The sequence below is a fragment of the Leptodactylus fuscus genome, chromosome 8 (genome assembly GCF_031893055.1).
Source record: "Leptodactylus fuscus isolate aLepFus1 chromosome 8, aLepFus1.hap2, whole genome shotgun sequence".
In the NCBI taxonomy this organism is placed as follows: Eukaryota; Metazoa; Chordata; class Amphibia; order Anura; family Leptodactylidae; genus Leptodactylus; species Leptodactylus fuscus.
In genome coordinates, this window is record NC_134272.1 from 31,037,811 (window position 1) to 31,058,649 (window position 20,839).

A 20,839-nucleotide genomic window follows, 5' to 3' on the forward strand; every position below is an offset into this window, starting at 1 on the left:
TGGCTTCACTGGCAAAATATTGATCATTTAATGTACACAAAATGGTTTGCAGAGCCCTGAATAGAGCCGATATATACCACTATACAGTCACCGTGTAGTGATAATATTGGTATACCCAACTTAAGGGCCCACTTGGGTATGTTTACCTGTTGCTCCCACCCCTTCCCCACTATGCTGATCCCCTAGCTATGCCTCAGGCTTAAACACTTCCATTGAACACTGTGATATATAGTAACTCTATCAATTATTATTTAGATTTTTAGCATCTCACAATAATAGCCATTCGTTTGTTCAGTTATCAGTTATGTGAATATTAAATTATACACGTCTTATATTATACTTACACAATAATTTTTCCACTATTAGCGCTAGAGCTTATTCAGAAAACACAAAACATAGAACTATAAAATACACTTAAATATATAAATCTACCTTTTTAGAGAAGGGGATATTAATGGATATAAGAATCTCTTCGGCTCTTAAATCTGCGGACTCATCAAACAGCAACTGTTTCAAGGTTACTTGACGTCTCTTGTCTGTTAAGAAAGAAATAAAAATGACCAATTTAGAAATCGTAGATTTATTGTAGAACAGCCCACTTCGCTGGATAGTTAAGCCAATTAGCTATTTGAGGCTTTGAGAATATGGGGTTACAGCCATTGTAGGAGCAGAATTGTTGGCCATATTGACTGTCATCATCAGAATGTAACTATAAAGGGGTAGTCTGATCTCATACTTTGATGGCGGAAACCTGTGGACCCCATAGACTATAATGAGGTCTGACCAGTTTTAGTCTGAAAAATTCAGAGAGAAAAACGCTGCTTGCAAGGTTTTTCTCGACGTGTTTTTCAAGTGGAATGGGGTACAGAATCCCCCAATGGAAATAGGGAGCAGGTGTGAATCCAACCTTGTGACCCGTGTGCGTCTTCTGTCTGTTTGCGGCAAAACCAATTTTTTTTTTAACCAGACACAAAGTCGGTCATGCAGGACTTTGTGTCTGGTTAAAAAAAAAAGGTTTCGCCGCGGACAGGCAAAAGACGCACGCGGGTGGTCACTTTGCAAACCCATTCAAGTGAATGGATTTGAAAACTGACCACCAGGTTTCCGTCTCCTGTCCAGTTTCTTGGGGCAGAAGATGGAAACACGCTGGATTGCACAAAGCGGACACTGGGCGCAGATGTGAACCCACCCTTACATAAACTTTATGCTCAGAGGTCAATATACAGAAGAGTGAACTATATATAAAGGAGAATGTTTCCTGAGGGTGAAATAACAGTATATTTAGGCCTTCTTGGCTTCAGTTTATACCTGCAGCTTTACATGCTCTTGCTGGTCTTTTTTGTACAGATGATAGTGATACAGTATTGAAAGAAACTGGTGTGAAATCCTAACCTTCAGCTTCTATTTCTTGATATACAAGATGGATCAGTGGCCATTGTTTTTCAACGTCTCAGCATTGAGAACTAGAGATGAGCGAACACTAAAATGTTCGAGGTTCGAAATTCGATTCGAACAGCCGCTCAATGTTCGTGTGTTCGAACGGGTTTCGAACCCCATTATAGTCTATGGGGAACAGATACTCGTTAAGGGGGAAACCCAAATCCGTGTCTGGAGGGTCACCAAGTCCACTATGACACCCCAGGAAATGATGCCAACACCTCTGGAATGACACTGGGACAGCAGGGGAAGCATGTCTGGGGGCATCTAACACACCAAAGACCCTCTATTACCCCAACATCACTGCCTAACAACTACACACTTTCCACATTCAAAAAAACCTCTATCAAAGTGGGAAAATACCTGGAAACCTTCTTTACTCCCCAAATGGATAGACACAAACCCCAATTTAAGCTCAACAAACAGTAACAACCACCCCTTTAAATCACGTTCCCCATGACAACCACAAATGGAATAGGCAATGGGAATTCCAAAAGCCCTCACCCTTAACTGTCATTTTGAGTGTGTGTGTGTGTGTGTGTGTGTGTGTGTGTGTGTGTGATGTGGTAAGACCTTCCAAAATTCACTTTTCTAGCCCTTAACATGAGCCCTTCCAAACAAAGTTACAGGACCTTAAGCTGAGCTACCAGCAGAGATTGAGGCCCTTGGCATGAGTAGAGCCTTGCACCAGCAGTGTTTTTGGCACTTAGGGTGAGTTGAGCCTTGTACCAGCGTGTGTCCCTTAACATCAGGCGGGCCCTAAGTTCTACGCTTTGCACAAAAGTTCCACATTAACTAGGCTGAATGGTACAAAGATTAGTAGGCCCGAGAACCAGGAACAGGTCTTGCAATGGCTGTCGGATAACGCTTAAAGCACATTGTCCACCAGCCAGTCAGCCTCTACCTCCTCTTACCCAACAGTCTTGTCCTCCTTCCACCCAAAATTCCCAATCTTCCCAGAACAATAACCCCAACTGTCCCTGCTCCCCAGAGCTGTTCTCCCTTCCTTTGACTGTACCGCAACCTGCCCCTCCATTTCGCGATTCCACGGACCTAACAGACGAGTATCTGTGTCCAGATGCTCAAACACTAGAGTCTCCTCCATCTCCGGTCGATTTGGTGGCGGATGACCAGCAACCCACCCTCATCGACGACGATGAGACGCAGTTGCTGTCAGGGCAGCCAGTTGACATGCGCATTGTGCAGGAGGAGGAGGCGAGACAGGAGTTGGAAGAGGAGGTGGTGGACGACGAGGACACCGACCCCACCTGGACAAGGCGGATGTCAAGCTGGGAAAGTAGTGTGGATGTTGAGGCAGGTGCAGCACCAAAAAGGGTAGCTAGAGGCAGAGACATGTCCAGAGGCAGAGGTCAGCTGCTTTGCCGAAGCCAGGCCAGACCCGGAATGTCCGAAGATGTTCCCTTTTGTACCCAGCCCAGAAAAACTCCCCCATCGAGGGCACGTTTCTTGAAGGTGTAGAGTTTTTTCAAGGAATGCGCCGAGGACAGATATAGTGTCGTCTACACAATTTGCCTCTCGAAATCGAGTAGGGGCCCTGAGAAGAGCAACCTGTCCACCACTTCAATGCACCGTCATTTGGAATCCAAGCAATGGAATCAGTGGCAGGCAGCAACGGCAGGACAAACATCGCCCGCCGTTCATGCCACTGCCTCTGCTCACAGTGCTGGCGATGCACTCCAGAGGACGAGCCAGGACATCACTTCATCTGCCTCCGCCACTTTGTTGACTTCTCCCTCATCCTCCCCTGTTTCTGTCTTATCTCCTTCTCCTGCACCATCAAAGGCACCATCAGGCGCTTCTTTACAACAACCCACCATCTCTCAGACATTGGAGCGCCGGCAGAAATACACCGCTAACCACCCACCCACGCAAGCCTAGAACGCCAACATCGCTAAACTGCTGGCCCAGGAGAGGTTGGCGTTCCGGCTTGTTGAAACTCCCGCCTTCCCGGACCTGATGGCAACTGTGGCACCTCACTATGCCGTCCCTAGCCGTCTCAACTTCTCCTGGTGTGGCGTCCCCGCCTTGCACCAGCACGTGTCACTCAACATCAGGTGGGCCCTTAGTTCCGCGCTTTGCTGCAAGGTCCACTTGACCACCGACACTTGGACAAGCGCCTGTGGTCAGGGATGCTGCTTATCTTTAAGGACAGGCAGGGTGAATGTGGTGGAGTCTGGTCCCGGGGTGCAAACTGAGGTACCCTATCTCCTCTCCCAGGCCAAAATTCTTGGCAGGAGTAGACTGAAACCCTACGACGCTGCAACCTCCACCACAGCTACTAGCGGCAAATGCTAAAACACTGGTGTGGGGAGACGTCAGCAGGTGGTGCTGAAGCTCATCAGCTTGGGGGACAGACAGCACAGTGCCTCCGAGGTCAGGGATGCCATCCTGGCTGAGATGGCATTTTTTTTTCCCTGCTACACCTGGGGCCTGGCATTTTTACGCCTGTGATAATGGCTGGAACCTGGTAGCGGCTCTGGAGCTTGCCAGCCTCCAACACGCTCCATGTTTGGCCCACGTCTAACCTAGTGGTGCAAAGTTTTTTTAAAACATACCCAAATGTACCGAAGCTACTGTTGAAAATGCGGCGCTTGTGCGCCCACTTTTGCAAGTGCACAGGAGTCGCTACTAGCCTAAAAACACTCTAGCAAGGCCTACATCTGTCCAAACACAGGCTGTTGTCCGTCATTCACACACGCTGAAACCCTACAATACCATATCTTGAGCAGGGTGTGTGAGCTGCACAGACCTTTGATGGAGTTCCATCTACAAAACCCAAGGGTTCCTCAAAGTCAGGTCCCAAAGTTTCTGCACCATGAGTTTCCATGGGTGGCAGACTTATGGCTAGAGGCACAGGCATGGATAGGGGTGATGTGTAGGGGCAAAAGCAGTGTGGATGTGGAGGCAAGCTAAGCAGGAAAAACTGGGGGTACAAGCTAAGGCATGGACTGGGGTGATGTCTAGGGGCAAAAGCAGTGTGGATGTGGAGGCAAGCTAAGCAGGAAAAACTGGGGGTACAAGCTAAGGCATGGACTGGGGTGATGTCTAGGGGCAAAAGCAGTGTGGATGTGGAGGCAAGCTAAGCAGGAAAAACTGGGGGTACAAGCTAAGGTATGGACTGGGGTGATGTCTAGGGGCAAAAGCAGTGTGGATGTGGAGGCAAGCAAAGCAGGGAAAATGGTGGCTAGAGGCAAAGGGATGTCCATAGGCAGCAAGGGCAAAGATGCAAAACTCTCCCCTGTTTCAAGAATTTTCCTGACTTGTCTCCCCACAAAACATTCCTGGGAGGAGGGCTGAAACACCACCCTCCTCCTCCTCCGCTGTTAGATTGACCCCAGCTACGAGCTGAAAACTCTGCAACACTGGTGTGGGGAGACGTCAGCAGGCTGGGCTGAAGCTCATCAGCTTGGGAGACGGACAGCACACTGCCTCTGAGGTCAGGGATGCCATCCTGGATGAGATGGCAATTTGTTTATCCCCGCTGCCCCTGGGGCCAGGCTTTTTTGTCTTGTTGGAGGGCTCTGGAGCTTGCCAGCCTCCAACACGTTCCATGCCTGGCCCACGTGTTCAATGTAGTGGTGCAATGATTTTTAAAAACATACCCCAAATTAGCTGAGCTAAGGGTGAAAGTGCGGCACTTGGACACCCACTTTCCCAAGTCTACAGTACCTGGAGCTAGCCGCAATACACTCCAGCAAGGCCTACATCTGCCTGAAGCACCTACTGTTGTGCGAGGTCACCACACGCTCTAACCCTAGATACCGTATGTTCAGCAGGGTGTGTGAGCAGCAGAGACCTTTGATGGAGTACCAGCTACAAAACCCAAGGGTTCCTCAGAGTCAGCTCCCTCACTTTCTGCACCATGAGTTTCCATGGGTGGCAGACTTATGGCTAGAGGCACAGGCATGGATAGGGGTGATGTGTAGGGGCAAAAGCAGTGTGGATGTGGAGGCAAGCTAAGCAGCAAAAACTGGGGGTACAAGCAGCCGGTGGCATCATCACTGACAAGCACAGCTGTCTGTCAGCTGACAGGCTGACTTTCACCAAAATGAACAGACAATGGATAGACTCATCATATACATGTCAGTTACATGACAAATTTAGTGCAATTTGCAAGTCCAAGATGGGTTGGAGATCTGCGGAGAGGAATCTCACCACCTCTTGCGGGTGCCATCATTTGGAAGGCAAGCCCTGGGCTCAGTGGGTGAGAGCAAGCGCAGGATAATCGTCGTTTGGCCTGGCGGCCACTGCCTCTCCCACTGTTGACAGGGCTGGCGCTGCAGTCCAGACCAGCAGCCAGGACACCTCCACATCTGCCTCTGACACTTTGGGGAGTTCACCCTTATCCTCACCTTTTCCTGCCATTTCTCCTTTTGCCCGCGCCATCATGCGCCTCTTCCCAGCAACTCCCCATCTCCCAAGCCTTTCATTTCATGCTAAAGTACAGCGCAACCCACCCACATGCCCAAGGCTTCAACGGCCTCATCTCAAGAAATCTGGCCCAGGAGATGTTGGAATCCCGGCTGGGGGACACTCTGCCCTTTTTGGGCAGAGTGTCTACTGCGCCACCGCACTGTGCCGTCCACACCAGCACTTTCCCCCAAACATGAGGCGGTCCCTAAATTCAGCGCTTAGCCCTAAAGTTCCATGTGACCAGTTACGAATGGACAAGTGCATGCGGACAGGGACGCTACCTTTCAATTTGGGCACAGTGGTTGAATGTAGTTGAGGCGTGGACCGGGTCGCAAAATGTGGTGGCCTGACTTGTCTCCCCACACAACATTCCTGGGAGGAGGGCTGAAACACCACCCTCCTCCGCTGTTAAATTGACCCCAGCTACGAGCTGGAAACGCTGCAACACTGGTGTGGGGAGACGTCAGCGGGCCGTGCTGAAGCTCATCAGCTTGGGGGCCAGACAGCACACTGCCTACAAAGTGAGTCATGCCATCCTCGATGAGACGGCAATGTGGTTTTTGCCACTGCACCTGGGCCCAGGCATGTTGTCATGTGTGATAATGGCCGTAACCTGGGATTGGCTCTGTAGCTTGGCAGCCTGCAACATATTCCATGCCTGGGCCACGTTTTTAACTCATTGCTGCTAATCTTTTGAAAAAGGTACCCCAATGTTCCTGAGCTACTGGTGAAAGTGTGGCGCTTGTGCGAATAGTTTTTAAAGTGTATAGTTGCTGCTGCTAGCCTCTATGCACTCCTACAACGCCTGTAACTGCTGGAACAACGGCTGTTGTGCGACGTCTCCACACTGCTGGCACTAAACATATCATGTGTTGAGCAGAGTGTGTGAGCAGCACAGACCTTTGATGTAGTTCCAACTCCAAAACCCTCGGGTTCGTGAAAGTCAACTCCCTCAGTTGCTCAACCATGAGTGGCCATGGGTGGCAGACTTATGTGAAATCCCATCCCATCCATTGCACTGGACACGAAACATTAGCATGCGCTCAGCACAACTTCGGATATGGCAGCTGCGTTAAGCAGGGTGCAGGGTACAACACAGACCAGGCCCGAGCACCAAGAACAGGTGTTAGAAATACTGCAGCATCCGCCATTTCCTTCCAATTTTGGGGTTTTGGACCCGCCACCGACTTGTCTGGACCTAAGTGGGGATCATGAGACACAGTTGCCATCAGGGCAAGCTGTGGTCATGTGCGGTTTGCAGTAAGGGGCCAGTGCGCAATTGGAAGAGGAGTTGGTGGATGACGAGGCCACCGACCCCACATGGACAGGGGTGATGTCTAGGGGCTAAAGCAGTGTAGATGTAGAGGGAAGCTAAATCAACAAAAAACCTGGGTAGAAGCAAAGGCATAAACTGGGGTGATGTTTAGGGGCTAAAGCAGTGTAGATGTGGAGGGAAGCTAAATCAACAAAAAACCTGGGTAGAAGCAAAGGCATAAACTGGGGTGATGTTTAGGGGCTAAAGCAGTGTAGATGTGGAGGGAAGCTAATTCAACAAAAAAAACAGGGTAGAAGCAAAGGCATAAACTGGGGTGATATTTAGGGGCTAAAGCAGTGTAGATGTGGAGGGAAGCTAATTCAACAAAAAAAACAGGGTAGAAACAAAGGCATAAACTGGGGTGATGTTTAGGGGTGAAAGCAGTGTAGATGTGGAGGGAAGCTAAGCAGCAAAAACAGTGGGTAGAAGCAAAGGCATGCAAAACTCTACCCTGATGGAAGACTTATTCCTAGGTCTGGAACACGTTAATGGCCCCCCTGGACAAATTACTGCCACTCAGGGGCCTAGTGTCACCAGGAGGGACAAGTATAGGCGCATGTTGTGGGAATACCTGGCCGACACCAGCTCTGTCCTCTCCGATCCCTCTGTGCTCTACAGCCTACACTTATTTTCTCATCTTTTTTTCTGCACTGCACATCTCTTGCCTGCTTCCTTTGGGATCTTACAAGTGGTGGTCCACTTCCAAAGATGGTAATTTCACTAGACAGTGTAACGGGAGTAGCTGAGGGATCGCTGTCTTAACCACTTTTTGGCACAAAATTAACTTCCAAAGCCAAATATGGTGCAAGTATATGACGCAAGGACACCTACACACCTATCTCTGCCACATTGGGGAGTTCACCCTCATGCGCCCTTTTGGCCTGCACCATCATGCGCCTCTTCCCAGCCACTCCACATTTCCAAAGCTTTTCATTGCAGGCAGAAGTACAACACAACCCACCCCCATGCCCAAGCCTTTAACAGCCTCATCGATAAACTGCTGGCCCTGGAGATGTTGGTGTTTGTTTATGCTTCTGGAGACCCAGGCCTTCCGTCAGCAGATGGCAGCTGGGGCACCTCCTTATGCTGGGCCTAGCCGTTACTACTTCTCTTGGTGTGCTGTCCCTGCCTTGCGCCTGCATGTGTCCCATAACATCAGTCGGGCCCAGAGCTCTGCGCTTTGCTGCAAGGTCCACTTGACCACCGACACATGGACAAGCGCCTGTGGTCAGGGATGCTGCAGTGCTTATCTTTAATGACAGGCAGGGTGAATGTGGTGGAGTCTGTTCCCCGGGTGCAAACTGGGGTGGCCTATCTCCTCTCCCAGGCCAAAATTCATGGCAGGAGTAGACTGAAACCCTATGATGCTGCAACCCCCACCCCAGCTACTAGCGGAAAACACTGTAACACTGGCATGGGGAGATGTCAGCAGGCCGTGCTGAAACTGATCAGCTTGGGGGACAGACAGCACAGTGCCTCCGAGGTCAGGGATGCCATCCTGGCTGAGATGGCATTTTTTTTTCCCTGCTACACCTGGGGCCTGGCATTTTTGCGCCTGTGATAATGGCTGGAACCTGGTAGCAGATCTGGAGCTTGCCAGACTCAAACACGGTCCACGCATGGCCCACGTTTTCCAACTTGTTGGTGCCATGTTTCTTTGAAACCTACACCATTGTGCCTGATATACAGGTCAAAGTGGGGCCATTTTCGTAAGTGAGAACTAGCCTCTGCTAGGCAGAAAACATTCAGAGCACACTCCTCGCAGACATTAGATTTAGAACATGTTGTCTTCATTGTCCAAATCCTCTATATAGGTAACGTGTTTTTCGGGCCGAGCTGTCTGGGAACGAGCTGGTGCAGCACTGACAACCTGGGTGAATATGGCAAGAGCCTGAGATGTAGGGTGAATGAATCCCCAAATTATTTGTGGAATTCCCAGTGAGACAATGGCACTATCTACCAGTAGCAAAAATTGTGGGTGCACGTAACCCCAATATATTCTTTGAATTCCCAGTGAGACAATGGCACTGTATAGCAATAGCAAAAATTGTGGGTGCACGTAACCCCCATATATTCTTTGAATTCCCAGTGAGACAATGGCACTATATACCAGTAGCAAAAATTGTGGGTGCACGTAACCCCAATATATTCTTTGAATTCCCAGTCAGACAATGGCACTGTATAGCAGTAGCAAAAATTGTGGGTGCACGTAACCCCCATATATTCTTTGAATTCCCAGTGAGACAATGGCACTATATAGCAGTAGCAAAAATTGTGGGTGCACGTAACCCCCATATATTCTTTGAATTCCCAGTCAGAAACTGGCACTATATACCAGTAGCAAAAATTGTGGGTGCACATAACCCCAATATATTCTTTGAATTCCCAGTCAGACAATGGCACTATATACCAGTAGCAAGAAATGAGGGTATTTGTAACCCCAATATATTCTTTGAATTCCCAGTGAGACAATGGCACTATATACCAGTAGCAAAAATTGTGGGTGCACGTAACCCCAATATATTCTTTGAATTCCCAGTGAGACAATGGCACTGTATAGCAGTAGCAAAAATTGTGGGTGCACGTAACCCCCATATATTCTTTGAATTCCCAGTCAGACAATGGCACTATATACCAGTAGCAAAAATTGTGGGTGCACATAACCCCAATATATTCTTTGAATTCCCAGTGAGATAATGGCACTGTATAGCAGTAGCAAAAATTGTGGGTGCACGTAACCCCCATATATTCTTTGAATTCCCAGTGAGACAATGGCACTATATACCAGTAGCAAAAATTGTGGGTGCATGTAACCCCCATATATTCTTTGAATTCCCAGTCAGACAATGGCACTATATACCAGTAGCAAAAATTGTGGGTGCACATAACCCCAATATATTCTTTGAATTCCCAGTGAGACAATGGCACTGTATGGCAGTAGCAAGAAATGAGGGTATTTGTAACCCCAATATATTCTTTGAATTCCCAGTCAGAAACTGGCACTATATACCAGTAGCAAAAATTGTGGGTGCACGTAACCCCAATATATTCTTTGAATTACCAGTCAGAAACTGGCACTATATAGCAGTAGCAAAAATTGTGGGTGCACGTAACCCCCATATATTCTTTGAATTCCCAGTGAGACAATGGCACTATATACCAGTAGCAAAAATTGTGGGTGCACGTAACCTCAATATATTCTTTGAATTCCCAGTGAGACAATGGCACTATATACCAGTAGCAAAAATTGTGGGTGCACGTAACCCCAATATATTCTTTGAATTCCCAGTCAGACAATGGCACTATATACCAGTAGCAAAAATTGTGGGTGCACATAACCCCCATATATTCTTTGAATTACCAGTCAGAAACTGGCACTATCTACCAGTAGCAAAAATTGTGGGTGCACGTAACCCCAATATATTCTTTGAATTCCCAGTGAGACAATGGCACTGTATAGCAGTAGCAAAAATTGTGGGTGCACGTAACCCCCATATATTCTTTGAATTCCCAGTGAGACAATGGCACTATATACCAGTAGCAAAAATTGTGGGTGCACGTAACCCCAATATATTCTTTGAATTCCCAGTCAGACAATGGCACTATATACCAGTAGCAAAAATTGTGGGTGTATATAGCCCCAATTCTATTGCTAGGGGACTTGCAGGGTATTTCTGAGGTGAAGGTGGGGGGGCACACCGTTGGAACGGGGATTTGGGGTGTATATATGGGGTATACGGGAATACACTGTCAGTGTGTTCCATTCAGGATCCTGGGAAAGCTGGGTTGCGGCGATTGAGCCCGTCAGTGCCACGTTACACTGACAAGCTTCTCCCTGGAATTGAAGTTATATGTAAGCCCAATATATTCTTTGAATTCCCAGTGAGACAATGGCACTATATGGCAGTAGCAAAAATTGTGGGTGTATATAGCCCCAATTCTATTGCTAGGGGACTTGCAGGGTATTTCTGGGGTGAAGGTGGGGGGGCACACCGTTGGAACAGGTATCGGGGGTATATATCGGGTATACGGGAATACACTGTCAGTGTATTCCATTCAGGATCCGCGGAAAGCTGGGTTGCGGCGATTGAGCCCGTCAGTGCCACGTTACACTGTCAAGCTTCTCCCTGGAATTTAGCTCTTATAAGAGCTGTTGGTTGTCTTCTCCTTCCTATCCTAGCCTGTCCCTGCCTACCCAGAATCTAAGCTCTAGCTAACTGGACGGAAACCTCCGTCCCCGGTGAATTGCAAGCTCAGAATGACGCGAAGCTGGGCGTCGCTGTTCTTTTAAATTAGAGGTCACATGTTTTCGGCAGCCAATGGGTTTTTGCCTACTTTTTTCAACGTCACCGGTGTCGTAGTTCCTGTCCCACCTACCCTGCGCTGTTATTGGAGCAAAAAAGGCGCCAGGGAAGGTGGGAGGGGAATCGAGTAATGGCGCACTTTACCACGCGGTGTTCGATTCGATTCGAACATGCCGAACAGCCTAATATCCGATCGAACATGAGTTCGATAGAACACTGTTCGCTCATCTCTATTGAGAACCCCTGTCATTTCTTGAACAATTCTCCAGTAATAAGTTCATTAGTTTAGGAATTTACCCCAATCTAATAGATAATAGAAAACTTCTATGACCTACAGCAGCTGGATTATATTCCTTTTGTAATTACTGTATTTGATTAAGGATTAATGCATTAGATTAGGAGATGTCAAACATGAGATTGAGAACCCCTCCATAAATTTAGTTTGTGGGGTTCGCATCCCACAGACTAATATTATGCTCTTCAGATTCCAGAATATAATAATCAGTAGCCCAGGGGAGGTGAGTAAACATAGCAAACATTGTTATTCACCTCCCCTGGTTTCCAGCACAAGTACCTGTCCTCTTTGGGCCTCTTCCAGCCTCCCAAATAACATTAGGTACCACTAAGGCCTGTGATAAGGCCTCGGGGGGGGGGGGGGGGGGGACATGGGTCATCATAATAGTTAGCGAGTAGCAGATGACACCAAAATTCACTCTGGGACATTAAACAGAGTGGAGGGACCACTATGGGAAATTATACTGTGTCAAGGGGCCACTATGGGAAGTTATACTGTGTCAAGGGGCCACTATGGGAAGTTATACTGTATCAAGGGGCCACTATGGGACATTATTCTGTCAAAAGGATCTTTGGCAAAAATGGGAGGGTGCTTTCTAAACAGTGGGGTGCCCATGATACCCTTAATTTGCCCCAGTGGTAAGTAATGAATGCATCTTGCCACTCGCTCCTTAAACATCTCTGATCATGGGGGGCATTTTATTGTATGTGGAGGTACTGTGGGGCCCAAATTATTATATGTAGCGGCACTATGGAGGCAGTGTGAGGGACAGTATATTACGGTATATGTGGAGAACAGTGGGCGTCATTATATTACATGAGGGGTCACTCTGGCATGCAGGGTTTTTCTGTCCGCTTGAGAAGTCGGACATCTTCACTTGCGGACAGGGAAGGACGGGCACGGAGTGCAAAAGAACGCACCCGATGCCCATTCAAGACACCCCCGGAGCCATCGGCAAAGGGGGACATGACTTTGGGATGGGGGAACCAATAACTCCTGCAGTTTCTTCTTTGTGCAGTAGTTGTGTAGATTTATACAGAATGGTTCAGCTTTAACGGTATATCTGGGTATATTCAGCTTTAGGAGTATGTAGTGCTTAGTGTGTCACTGTAGGGAGGGAGGAGTTTAGGAATAGATGTAACTTCCTGTCTCATCCACCTTCATCCTCTTTCTCATCACAAGACCTGGATGAAGCATGTCTGCTGTATCAGGGAGTATAAGACTGGGGTTTATCACCTCACACAGGACTGGTGTCACCACATTACACAGCACTACTAGTGTAGTATCACCAACTATACTGTATATGAGGCAGTATTACCACAAGATGTCTGCAGTTATGTCCTCTCATGGATTTACCCTACATACTGCAGACATGGCTGAGTCTCCTCATGTATTTACCACAGACACTGCAGACATGGCTGATGTATCATATATACTGCAGTATTACCTCAAGATATGTACAGTCACAGTGTCCCCTCATGTATTTACCTCACACTGTAGACATGGCAGATATATCATATATACTGCAGTATTACCTCAGGTTATATATAGTCACAGTGTCCCCTCATGTCACACACTGCTGATATATAATGTATACTTCAGTATTACCTCAAGATATATACAGTCAATTAATGCAGATTGTACATAAGTCCAGGGGACTGAGGGGCTGTCTATGGTGGAGCTGAGAGGTCACTGTGGTGAGAGAGGGACAGCCTGGTACAGTGTGGTGAGGGTAATGGAGGCTGCACTGTAATCCCTGTACTGTATACCATTTCTGTGCTAATACTTATCATGCTGGGGATAAGTTAAAGTTAATCATTTTTATGTAATTTCTCAGGGCTGTATACAGGTCATACTGTGTATACAGGCTATACCGTTGGTGAGGGGTTCTTGGAGTTGTTTGAAATTGTAAGCGGTGGGGAAACATGGTGGTTGGTTTCCCCTGGGATTATTTCTCTTGGTCTGACTGGTCTTTGGGCTCCTGCTGGGTGGTGTCCCGGGGAGGGGTTATTATATATGGAAAACTGCCATTCTGTGTGTTATGGTGCCCCTGAGCCAGTGCTTGCGGCTGGGGGTAAATTGGTGGTGGAACAAATTGGCGGCCAGGACTTTGTAGCTCCAAGAACCTCCCCCTCATGAGAAGGGGTTTGTCTTCAGAGAAGTTTAGTGCTTGTGTTACTATTAACCCTTCCTATAGAAGGTACTGTATAAAGGTTAATTTTAATTGGGGGGGTGAGGGGGTCCTTGGAGTTGGTTGAAATTTTTCGGAGGTGGGGAAACATGGTGGTTAGTTTCCCCTAATATTAATTTACCTTGGTCTAGCTGGTCTATGGGCTCCTGCTGGGTGGTGTCCAGGGGAGTGGGTTATTATATGTGGTATCTGCTATTCTGGGTGTTATGGTGCTCCTGGGCCAGTGCTTGCGGCTGGGGGTAATTTGGTGTGGTGGAACAGATTGGCAGCCAGACTTTTGTAGCTCCAAGGACCTCCCCCTCAACAGGAAGGGGTTTGTATCCGGAATAGTTAAGTGCTTGTGTTATTATTTCCTCCTCCTTATATGGCATCTAATGCTCTATTTATGACCTCCGTATTAGGGCCCAACACATTTAGACAATGGATATCAGACAAATAATGCATCGGATTATTGTATTTCTTAGTCTTCCCGTGTAGCCCTTCATTTAGGAGCAATTTCAGTCTGTATCCAAATAAGTATATAGATTACCATTATTATATGTTACATCATATAATGCAGCCGGTCCCATGTCGTATACTATGTGATGGGTTATTTCTCAGTGGTGTCCTATAACAGTATAATGTACCCACTGACAGCTGCTAAGTTTTTCCGTATTACCTACATGGGTCAGAATTATTCTGGAGCTGGTATTACTTAATATTATTGCTTAAACAGTGGGGTGAGACTTAAGTTATTCTTTCTTTTAAGTTAAGTTCTTATAAGTTATATTTCTTTTAGAGCCTTTAATTTCATGGTGCTGTATGAATATATATGTAAAGGGATTTGCATGCATAGTCCCAACATAAGTACAATACTGTACATACATGTCTAACTAGCTGAGTGATCTAGTACAGGTAGAAGAGAGGACCTTGTGTGTCTGGATCTCCAATTTTTAGACCGGTGTTTTACTTTGTTACTATCACTGGCCTTGCCTTATTATGTAACCCTAAAGGGCCTGGTGGCTTAGGACTGAGACACACACAAGTGCTTCCAAGCCACTGTGTAACAGGTTGTTTGCGATACACTAACAAGCTTGATCACGCGTGTTTAACAGAATGTAATATAGTTATTTATTAATTTATTTTCTTAAATATAATCCTAAACTATAGCTATTGTTGTGCAATATAATTTGCACCATTGACATTAAATATGTTTTTTTTTTTTTTTTTTTTTACTGGGTCCTTGAAGTTACTTATAATTTGGCCAATAATGGGCAACCACCTCGGGTGTAGCCCAGTGCAGGGATGACCATTAGAGGTATGGCCCCCTGGTGTGGAGAGGTGACCATCGGAGATATGGCCCCCTGGTGTGGAGGGGTAACCATCGGAGGTATGGCCCCCTGGGTGTGGAGGGGTAACCATCGGAGGTATGGCCCCCTGGGTGTGGAGGGGTAACCATCGGAGGTATGGCCCCCTGGGTGTGGAGGGGTAGCCATCGGAAGTATGGCCCCCTGGTGTGGAGGGGTAACCATCAAAGGTATGGACCCCTGGTTATGGCAAACCAATTAATTTTAAGAAGACCCTGTTAGGGTACGTCCCTAGGGTCATGGCTATCAGTTTTCACATGCCTGTGCACTAAATTGAGCCCTCCGAGCTGGTGCTGGTTGCGGCTGGAGAGTGAGAGAAAAATATTTATTAAAAAAAAAAAAAAAAAAAGGGGCATGTTTTTGATAACAATCTATAGCTTCAAGGACCCTTTCTGTTGATTTGTACTTATCTTAGTGAAGGTATTTGACCGCTTATATTGACCAACTTATATTCTCTTAAGGTTGCCAACAGTTTGATACCGCCGTTGTTGCAGTAGAGTGTCTATCGCAGCCAGTTAGCGAATGGAACCCAGCACTGCTTACTATGATGACCACATGCTCTGCGAGCAGGAGCTATATAGGCCTGCAACCCCCCCCCCCCCTCCTTGCGGAACGGGCAGCATCAGGATGGTGCTGGCTCATGTCCAGCAAAGAAGAGAATTTCAGCCTCGAATTTCGGTTTGGGTGCCCTTGGGTCGGTGCATGCGGCTAAGGGTAAAGGTCATCAAGTACTCTGACAATGAATGAGAGATGACGGGAAAGGGTCTCACGCTGCCTTCACAGACTTCTGTATCTCGAGCTGATCATGGGCTTATTCTCATCATGCTAAGCATCATTTAATGGCTTGTTTTATTGTTGATGTGCTTGGCACCCATCAAACAACGATGGTGAGTTATTTCAATACAGTAAGTCCCCTGGAGTTGCTGTAGTATCTGGTGAAGCTGATGCACAGCAAGTAATTTTCTCTACCCTTCTTTATACTCTCTATGTCTTTCCTGGCAGTGTATAGGGTTGCCAATGGAGCTAAATCGACAGTTCTAGTTTTAGTGGCAGTTCCTTGCAGAGGTGTTATTTCGTACGTGGTATATACATCTATATCATATGTATATAGTTGCCACCATAAGCGGGACCTCACACCTCATAAGGGGGAAGTATATACTTATGTGCAGAAATGGTTGGCAATTACATTTTTGTGGTATGGCGGTATTCCCCGTGTATACTGGTTTATGGGAATTTCAGTATTGTAGTCCTATTTCTTTTTAGTAGTTTCTAACTGCATTTTTTAGCCACATTCATAGCTTGTATTGTACTGTAGGGAAGATGGTATGGAGACTTGTGGTATATAAGGTTTCTAGAGGCTAGAGCATTCCTAATCAGTTTGGTGGCGGTCGAGTCCATTTAAGGTGTCAAATGGCCTCTTCTGTGGCGGTTGAGGAGTCAGGTGGAAGTTGCAGGCAAGTTATTGTGGACTTATTTTAACTAATAGAGGAGGTTAAACCTCATGGTGGTGAACAGGCTGAGCTTTGGAAATGGCCAGCCTGAAGGATGTCGGAATAGGAACGTCATCCAGGGGCGGGCACAGTGGTTAAGCACAGGGTCGTTGGTGCCCTTAAAGTGTACTGGCTCTGCTAGAATTGCAAGCCGGAGCGTGCCGCCCCCTTTATTTATTTATTGCTGTCTGGCCGGGTGCTGTATGTCAGACAGCTGGGGATCTCACAGTATTCGTGAATCCCAATGGTCTAGCACTTCACCTGACTCCTTCTGTCATTATTTTACTTCTGTGAGTTTAATAAAGCTGTGGCCATTTTGACACCCAAAATAAAGTGTTTTGTGCATTTATTCCAAAGTCAATACTTACTGTAGTTTGGGTGGTTTTAGGAAGGAGTGAGGGACATCCCATATCCAAAAGTCAAGACACCCCCGGAGCCATCGGCAAAGGGGGACATGACTTTGGGATGGGGGAACCAATAACTCCTGCAGTTTCTTCTTTGTGCAGTAGTTGTGTAGATTTATACAGAATGGTTCAGCTTTAACGGTATATCTGGGTATATTCAGCTTTAGGAGTATGTAGTGCTTAGTGTGTCACTGTAGGGAGGGAGGAGTTTAGGAATAGATGTAACTTCCTGTCTCATCCACCTTCATCCTCTTTCTCATCACAAGACCTGGATGAAGCATTTCCCTCCCACCCGCCCTCTATTAATCACTATTTTACAATTGTTTTTTTTTTGTTTTTTGTTTTTTTTTACATTTTCCTGTATAATGTATTATTGTATCATTTCTTTGTTACTGTCATTGTGTATCTGGATCTATATATACAATTCTGAGATGAGTTTCACAAATTGTTGTTGGCATTATCCTTCTAAGCCCAAGGGAAGGGCAGTCCTCCAGCCATGGTTCCCTAGAGGTTTCCTCCACAGGGGTTTTTTCCTCTCCTGAGTGCTGTAGGATGACTCTTCGTGAGTCGGGGGTTTGTCGTGTTTGGTCCATATTTTTGTCATTTGCCTGAACGTTTAGTTTTGGAGTTAATTGTTCATGGCATTGGCAATGAGTGTGGAAGTAAATTAATTCAATAAGTATTAAAAAAAAATAATAATAATAAAAAAAAAAAAAAAAAAATGAAATAAAGATAGTCAAGTAGAATGTGATAAAGTGTTACTTGTCACATGGACTACTGGTAAACTGTCACAGCTTTACTTTTGCGGTTGAGGAGTCAGGTGGAAGTTGCAGGCAAGTTATTGTGGACTTATTTTAACTAATAGAGGAGGTTAAACCTCATGGTGGTGAACAGGCTGAGCTTTGGAAATGGCCAGCCTGAAGGATGTCGGAATAGGAACGTCATCCAGGGGCGGGCACAGTGGTTAAGCACAAGGTCGTTGGTGCCCTTAAAGTGTACTGGCTCTGCTAGAATTGCAAGCCGGAGCGTGCCGCCCCCTTTATTTATTTATTGCTGTCTGGCCGGGTGCTGTATGTCAGACAGCTGGGGATCTCACAGTATTCGTGAATCCCAATGGTCTAGCACTTCACCTGACTCCTTCTGTCATTATTTTACTTCTGTGAGTTTAATAAAGCTGTGGCCATTTTGACACCCAAAATAAAGTGTTTTGTGCATTTATTCCAAAGTCAATACTTACTGTAGTTTGGGTGGTTTTAGGAAGGAGTGAGGGACATCCCATATCCAAAAGTCAAGTGAATGACAGGTGTCACGGACACATCTAGTGTCCGCTCCTAGTGTCCGTGACAGATTTTGAGCGGACACTAGGAGCGGACACTACATGTCGGACACAGACGGTAGTGTGAACGCTCCCTTAAATAGGAAGCCTTGACGCTGTGTATACAGTCTTGATTGTATATACACAATTTAATGACTGCCTTCCCTGTAATCTTACCTTTTGATGCCAGATTAAAGGTGCAGTTTCCAACAGCCAGGATAGGGTTCAGTTCCCATGAAGAGCTACCACTTAAAATGCTTCCCCCAAGTGACTACAATATAACAGGAAAATATATAGTCAGTAAAGGTTATGTTACATATATCTGCTTTTTGCAGCATTTAAATACAGGGTTAGGCAGGGAGGTATAGATGATTTGAACATGGGGCGCCATGCAAGGTGGGGATAACCTTGGTGGATAAAGAGTGGGGGTATCTGCTTGTCAGGAGCCGCCATTTTAGCAATGGAGATGTGGTTGATAGAGCATTGTGTGTTCATGTGCAACACCTTTTTTGAAACAGAGCGTTCTGTCATTCAAATACAGAGATGTTTCCGGAATCATTTCAACGTTGACCGTCATCAAAACATCAAAAGGGTGCGTCAAGCAGTTGAAGCCAGCGCTCAACGTTCGGACGTACGGCATGCTCGTGCTAGGGTTGAGCGATCATCTTCGGAAAAGATCGGCAGGCTTCCTGCTCTACCACTCTTTGTAAGCCACAGACCACAAGAGGCAAGTGTCATATTTAGCTATCTTCTCCCCGGCCTTTCCTGCTCCTTCAGATTTTGGTAATGGACTTTCGGATAGCCTCACTACTGATAATGGAAGCCTAAATCCTGCAGATGTAACCTGCAGGGCTGTTACTGGGTTATTCCACCATTACTGTCCTACTTTATTATCTACATCCCTTCAGTATGTAAAAGGGGTTTATATGTTAAATCCTTTGTTTAGTCTAAATAAATATCTTACTGCATCAGATCTTATGTGCTTTGCTGACAGCTGCTGGAGAATGACCCGGAAGATCTTGTTTTTTTCTTCTGGTAATTGGGAGACAGCCTCAGACAAAATTGATCGAACCATTGCCAGACTGCATGCTGCTCCAATGGTGATACCTAAAGCAAACAGATAATGGTTAGACCAAATTGTACTGACATATGTGTGTTAGACCTACATGTAAATGGAAAAAATTGTAGTTCTCTTTAATATATAAAACCTGGCTACACCACACACAGGGGTGTAACTACCGGGGAAGCAGCGGCGGCAGCTGCCACAGGGCCATTAGGGGCCCAGCGACAGTCGCTACCGCTGCGCTTTGGGTTTTTTTAATAGGCCGTTGCCGGCTGGAGTAACTCCAGCCGGTAATGGGCCCTATATACTTACCGATCCTGGTAGGGACTGGGATCGGTAAGTGACAGCGCGGGCTCCACAAGCACTATTATACTTGGGGGTCTTTTCGGGCCCCCGAGTATAACGATCGGAGAGGTAAGATAACATTAAAAAACTGTGTTACTTACCTCTCCAGGCAGGCTTCGGCCAACTTGCGTGACGTCATATGACCTGCGAAGCAGGGCCCCGGTCACATGACGTCCCAGAAGATGGCCGACAGCAACGGAGAATGCAGCGGAGCTGGGAGATAGGTGAGTAACAGTAGTTTGTTATGTTTGTATTCCTCTGGGTCTCCGATTATTATACTCTGGGGTCTGAAAAGACCCCAGAGTATAACAATTGTTCATGTGTGTCCACAATGGGACATAATACTGTGTACTGGGGTCAGTATGGGGACATAATACTGTGTACTGGGGCCACTATGGGGACATAATACTGTGTACTGGGGCCACTATGGGGACATAATACTGTGTACTGGGGTCAGTATGGGGACATAATACTGTGTACTGGGGCCACTATGGGGACATAATACTGTGTACTGGGGCCACTATGGGGACATAATGCTGTGTGCAGGGGCCAATATCGGGTATTATAGTGTGTGCAGAAATGCGCGCGCGGGGGGGGGGGGGGGGCAGCGGCATTAGGGGTCAGTTGGTCAAGGTCTTCAGCATCGGTTGGGGGGGCCCATGTCAAAAATTCGCCACGGGGCCCCGCCATTCCTATTTATGCCACTGACCACACATAAATGGCTTCTATCTTGTGGCTGTCCAGCTGTTGTGAGATTGCATAAAGCAGATTCCCAGGCAGTCTGTAATAACAAATATATAGTCACAAGTTGACAGCCATTGTCTCTGGTGTAGATAAAAGGCAGAATCTGGCATTAGGGGCCAAACTGGGCAATTGCCCAAGGCCCCTGTCCTCAAAGGG

The 20,839-nt window shown here is 46.7% G+C and overlaps 1 protein-coding gene across 1 annotated transcript in view; it reads right to left on the reverse strand.

Annotated features, from left to right (window-relative positions):
• The window catches only part of LOC142216502 (aldehyde oxidase-like), a 91,050-nt gene that overhangs the window by 40,962 nt on the left and 29,249 nt on the right, over window positions 1–20,839 (reverse strand). Inside the window, exons 4-6 of the mRNA XM_075284376.1 lie at window positions 19,496–19,638; window positions 18,709–18,802; window positions 433–536 (exon numbers count right to left, since the gene is read on the reverse strand). Coding sequence (XP_075140477.1) covers window positions 433–536; window positions 18,709–18,802; window positions 19,496–19,638 — 341 coding nt within the window. The remainder of the gene's footprint in view (window positions 1–432; window positions 537–18,708; window positions 18,803–19,495; window positions 19,639–20,839) is intronic.